Raw genomic sequence first — 6,212 nt, 5'->3', positions numbered from 1 at the left:
CGCCGAGGTGGGCGAGGCGGGGCGGGAACTTGGCGGAGGCGCCCCGCCCCCTTCTCGCTCTCCTCCGGGTAGGCGTGGCGTGCGGCAGCGCACTTGTGTACCCCTAGCTCCTGGGTCTCTAGGCTTCATCCCGCGCCCAGGCGTGTGACTCCACGCGCGGGTTCCGGAAGTGGGCTCGTGCCCTGCGGTTTCTGCTCCAGCGTGGCGACCGTCGCCACGGTGGCGGCCACTGCATCTCGTCCCACTTCCACGGCATCACCGGGCCCTGAGCCCATGACGGGCCAGGGCCAGTCGGCGTCCGGGTCGTCGGCGTGGAGCACAGTATTCCGCCACGTCCGGTACGAGAATCTGGTGGCGGGCGTTACCGGCGGGGTCCTTTCCAACCTCGCGCTGCACCCGCTGGATCTCGTGAAGATCCGCTTCGCCGGTAAGAAACCGCTCAGACCCTGGGCTTCTCCTTGCTGTCACCCCGAACTGAGTGATAAAAGACGCAGTCGGAGGCATTGGCCTCTCCTGCCTCTTCCACAAGGCAGGTGAGGCGAGCGTTGAAGAAGATGCTGTTTGTCCGGGCTCGCCTGGGGCCAGATTTGAGGGAGGGGAGTTTGGTAAAGTGGTCTGGCAAACGTCGTCCCCTTTCCCTAATACTGAGGAATGAGGAATATGGATATAAAAGTCTGAGAAAAGTTCTCATTGGTATAGAACGTGGGACTCAAAGCCTGATTTATAAAATAAGAAAGGGTTTATCACATTTTAGGGCTTAACCCTCCCAGGTGTAAATAATTCACCCTTGGAGGTACAGGTTTCTCCCGCTTTTCGAAAGTTCGCTTTACAGCATCAAGCCGCCATAACTTTGAACTGTGTCTGTGAGCATCTGTGCTTTATCTGGATTTATGTTGTGCATCCATTAGCAAGGTGTGTGTTACGGTCATTGCTTCTTCGCTTTATGCAGTTTTGGCTTATTAAAGCTTTCATGCTTTACTTTCGCATAGCCAGGGAAACCTGTACTTTGAAAGCTAAGGATAGTCACGTGTTTGGCCGCAGGGCTGAGAGGGAAAATGCAAGTGCTTGGAGTAGGAAGTAATCCTTAGCAGAGGGTTAGGAATGAGGTTGGGATAGAATTCTCTTGAAAGTTTGGTTTTGGTGTCTACAGTGTCCTGTGAAGGAATGTCCTGTGAAGGAATAACTAGCTAGAATTCAAATAGTATTCTTTATTTGGCTTTATTGAATTAATTTCATTGAGTTAAGTGAATTAAGTATATTGCAATTAACAAAGTACTTTAACAGATAAACTCAACGTTAAATTCTGGAAAAGATAACTTCAAAGAAGGTCTTTGATAACTTTATTTGGAAAGTATTTTCTGTCATTTCTGTTCTCTTATTACTATTACTAAAAGTGGGGTCCGGCTGCTCGCCATTCAAAAGCCAATAAAGAGGCAAAGTTGGTGGAAGGGAAAGTTTGCTTTATTTCAGAGGCAGGCATCTGGGGGCGGGAGGGCCGCTCGTGTCCAAAGACTGATTCCGACACCCCCTTCCTGGACAGTCAGTCGGTAAGACCTTTTATAGGCGGAGGGAGGGGGCTACATGTAGAAACAACACAGGCAGCTCTGACAGTCATCTTGAAATTGGTCATGCAGCATAATCTTTATTGTTTTAAGTACAGCTAGTCTTCAGTTCCAGGGTCGGTTTGTTCCCATTTCTTTGAGGCCAGTTCTTGGAATTGTGGCAGCTTATGTCATGGCTAATCTAGTCATCATGTAGTTAACTTCTTCCACCTGGCGAGCATTTCAGTATCTACAAAACAGCTCAAAGTATATGGCTCAGAATATTATCTACAACCCTTGAAGAGGAACTAAAGGTCCTTGACTTTGCTGAATGAGTAAATTATTATTATTTGGTCCTGTTTGACCGTTTTCCTTTGCTTCCGTATTTTCTCAGTTCTCTAATTAAACTTACTCTTTTTTTTGTTTGTTTGTTTGTTTGTTTTCCGGTATGCGGGCCTCTCACTGTTGTGGCCTCTCCCGTTGTGGAGCACAGGCTCCAGACACGCAGGCTCAGCGGCCACGGCTCATGGGCCCAGCTGTTCCGTGGCATGTGGGATCTTCCCGGACCGGGGCATGAACCCGTGTCCCCTGCATCGGCAGGCGGACTCTCAACCACTGCAGCACCAGGGAAGCCCTAAACTTATTCACTGACCAAAGTTTTTCTACAGGCAAAAGGCAGGCGGAGGATGTGGGGGGGAAAGGACCATAGGGTCCTGCTCTATTTCATTACTACAAGTTAATTTCTACCATGAGAATTAGATCAGAAGTCGATTATCTTAAAGAGTTAGGTAATTGTATTCTGTTCACCTGGTGTATATTGGTCTTTTAACATTTGTAGACTGCTGTATGGGATACGGAAGCACCTAAAGTTCTTGCCCTCAGGAAACTTAAATTGTAATGGTAGGTTTGAGACTTAGTCAAATAAAAAGTAATTGTAGACAACGTAAAATTAAGGACAAAATGGAATAAATCCAAATACGAAAACATGAGTAGAGATAGACTGTTAAGAAAAGTGTAGGGCTTCCCTGGTGGCGCAGTGGTTGAGAGTCTGCCTGCCGATGCAGGGGACGCGCGTTCGTGCCTGGTCTGGGAAGATCCCATATGCCGCGGAGCAGCTGGTCCCGTGAGCCATGGCCGTTGAGTCTGTGCGTCCGGAGCCTGTGCTCCGCAACGGGAGAGGCCACAACAGTAAGAGGCCCGCGTACCGCAAAAAAAAAAAAAGAAAAGTGTAGATTGGTGATGACCACGGATATATATGTGTATCTTTAAATGTTCCATTAGATCCTTTTTTTAAATTATAAATTTATTTATTTATTTTTGGGTGTGTTGGGTCTTCGTTTCTGTGCGAGGGCTTTCTCTACTTGCGGCGAGCGGGGGCCACTCTTAATTGCGGTGCGCGGGCCTCTCACTGTCGCGGCCTCTCTTGTTGTGGAGCACAGGTTCAGTAATTGTGGCTCACGGGCCTAGTTGCTCCGCGGCATGTGGGATCTTCCCAGACCAGGGCTCGAATCCGTGTCCCCTGCATTGGCAGGCAGATTCTCAACCACTGTGCCACCAGGGAAGCCCTCCGTTAGATCTTGAGGTTCCCCAGAGAAGGACTAAAATTTTTGACAGCTGGAGAGGAGGCAAGAAGCCATTGAAAATCAGTGGAAATTATGGAGTGTTCTCCCTAGAAGAAAACCCACAGAGGCATATAATTTCCATAGTTTACCATGCACACACAAATAATAATTATGACAACAGGGAACATTCATTGAGCATTTACTTGCAGCAAGAGCAATGAACTAAGAACCTTACTTGCATTATATCATTTACTACTCTGAACAACCCTGTGAATTTATTATCCCTGTTATACAGGTGAGAATAATCGAAGCTGACTAACTTGCCCAAGTCACAAGTTTGTAAAGATAGATCTGAATTTGAATCCAGGCAGGCTAACTCAAGTACCCTCTGGCACTTAACGACTTACCCCAGTACCTCTAGGAATTCCTGGTATACTGTGGCTTGAACATGAAGGCAGGAATTCTGGACTTGGGTGCAGGTGCAGGCCTATATGACTTGGTATTTCTCTTCTGCAGCATTTTATGTAAGAGCAGAAGAGGTGATGGTTGAGGTGATCATTGAGGAATAGTGTGGTTGGCCTGATGAGTTTAAGACAGTGCTGTGAAGCAAACTGTGCCTGAGAAAAGGGAATTCTTGGTACCTGAGAATATTGGTAGTCTTGGTGAAATGGTGAGAGTATTAGGAGGCCAGTAGGGCTGACGTGATTGAGATAGGATTGGGGGACAAAATTAAAGATCTAGGAGTTGAAGCAGAACTTTGTAATAACAAGCCCATAGTGTGGCTGTGAAATGGTGATAAGAAAGAAGAAAACTTAGGAAGATGAATAACTGAAATCAAAATAGTTGCCTGGCCACCAGCATTAGTACTAGAGTTTTTATGCTTTCATAAAATTAAGCCCTTATAATAAAATTATAATACCTAATGATGGGGGTGTTAGTCTTGACCATTAAACCAAACCTGCAATATTTCAATGAGTTCAGGTACAGATTGGAACTCAGAGGTGTCCAGAGTAGTCAAAGGATTAGAAATCATTTCATACGAGAAATGACTGGAGGAACTAGTTTAACTTAGGGGGTGGGAGGGACTTAAGGTATAAGAACTGCCATGTGGGAAAGGGACCTGCCTTATTGAAGGTGATCTGAAGGTCAGACAGAGGTTGGGTGGAAATTACAGGGAAGCAGATTTTGGCCTGGCAAAGTGCTGGTGCTCAGAAGTGAAACTGGCAATGATGGGCAGTGGTTCAGCAGTTGGATGACAGAGGTTAGAAAATATTATTGTGTTGGGTGGAAAGGTCACTTGAGGTGATTATTGAGGCCCCTTATAACTTCAAGACTTAAAGTGTTCAAGATGACACTTTAAGTCATCAAGATTGATGAGAGGGAGCCCCAACAAAGAATGTGAGTGAGGTATAAAAGTAGTAATTTTCTAAAATAACCTGAAATCCTAATCTGTAGGTTAATCAAGGAACCAAAATGTAGAGCCCATAACAAGAATAGCATACAGTCAAGTTTTGTATGTATGTGGTATTGCAAGACCCAGTAGCATAAATAAAGTAATACTTACCGAATGTTTGCTATGTGCCAGGCATGCTTTTAGGAGCTTTATATGCATTAACTCACTTAATTCTCTGTAACTTTTAAAGTTAGGTTCTGTTATTTTTCCCATTTTGTGGATGAGAAAACTCAGGCACAGAGTAATCTAGTAACTTACTCAGGGTCACACAGTAAGTGTTGGAATTGGGGTTCAAACCCAGGAAGTCTGATTTCATAGTATATGCTGTTAGACTGAAACCATCAGTGGGTAGTTTGGTATAACTAAGCATATGCTGTTAGACTGAAACCATAAGTGGGTAGTTTGGTATAACTAAAGGGTAAAATGCTAAAGGTTGAAATGAAAATTATTCCAGAAAGTTAAGCTTCTGGATTGACACTTCTTTTATGCCATGTAAAAATGGAAGCCAGGTCTGGATGTTAGGAATGAAATCAGGACTAGAGATGTGGAAACCATAGCGCAGGGATAGAAACTGAAGCTACTTAAAGATTGAGAGACTACCCCTGTTGAGTGGAAAAACTGCCTAAAAAAATCAGCATTTAAAGGATGGGCAGAAGAGAAGGAGGCTGCAAAGGAAATTTAGTGGCCAAAGAAGTAAGAGGAAAATCAGGAGAGAGTGAAACTAGCCCAAAGAAGTGTGTTTTATGAGGTAAACGATGTCAGGTGCTGCTCAAGGGTTAAATAGAGAGGAATCCCAAAGTGCACTTGGAGGTCTTTAACCTGCAGTAGCAGGTGGAGGCCCAAACCAGCTTGCAGTGGATTGAGAAACAATGGAGGTGAGAAAGTCCATGCTGAGATTGTAATTATCTCTTCCAGAAGCTTAACTGACATGGAGGTACTGGGATCTGAGAGGAGACACTCAGGAGTTACTTTAGTGTTTACATTTTGATGGGAAAAAACTAAAAGTGAGAAAGAGATTGGAGATGGAGACAGGAAGATAATGAGTGAGAATTCTAAGGGGTTCTAAGCAGAATCTAGAGCAGTCTCTTTTAAACTTTTTTGGCCACAGCCCTCAGTAGGAAATAAATTTTATCTTTGCTATCTGGTGCGAGCACACATGTACACATATTACTGAAACAAGTTTCTTACGGTAATAGTTATCCTTACTACTTGTGATGTCATTTATATTGTCTTCTATTCCAGTCTGTTGTTGGTGTGGGTTTTTTGTTGTTTTGGTTTGGGGGTTTTTTGTTTTGTTTTAATGATCTCCTCAATCAATTTCTTGACCCATCTGCAGGTTTCAAAATGCTGACATAGAGTACAGGTGGAGGGGATTGGTTTTACCAACTCTTCAGCGTAACAGAGGAAAGGAGGAGTAAAACTAATACCCAACAAATGAAACAGGTTGTAATAGGGTAGTAAAAATTAGTGTCCCCTATCTTGCCTCCCTCCTGCACAGCAAACTTTTCTATCTTCCAATTGTATCTGTTGACATCTTTTAGTACTATTGTAGGCCATTGTAACAGTTACGCAGGAGGTATTTAGATGCACCTACTAAATCTTCGGTGGCAAGTGTTTTTAAGACAATTATGAGGCCATTTAGGCCAAAAGTATTCA

General features: G+C 44.3%; 1 protein-coding gene across 1 annotated transcript in view; it reads left to right on the top strand.

Annotated features, from left to right (window-relative positions):
• Nucleotides 1–61: 61 nt before the first annotated feature.
• The window catches only part of SLC25A32 (solute carrier family 25 member 32), a 49,375-nt gene continuing 43,224 nt past the window's right edge, over nucleotides 62–6,212 (top strand). The window contains exon 1 of the mRNA XM_060127761.1: nucleotides 62–427. Within this exon, the coding sequence (XP_059983744.1) occupies nucleotides 274–427 (154 nt within the window). The 5' untranslated portion in view covers nucleotides 62–273. The remainder of the gene's footprint in view (nucleotides 428–6,212) is intronic.

The sequence above is a fragment of the Lagenorhynchus albirostris genome, chromosome 17 (genome assembly GCF_949774975.1).
Source record: "Lagenorhynchus albirostris chromosome 17, mLagAlb1.1, whole genome shotgun sequence".
Lineage (NCBI taxonomy): Eukaryota > Metazoa > Chordata > Mammalia > Artiodactyla > Delphinidae > Lagenorhynchus > Lagenorhynchus albirostris.
Note: the sequence above shows the minus strand (reverse complement) of the source record. Positions and strands in the feature narration are given on the sequence as shown.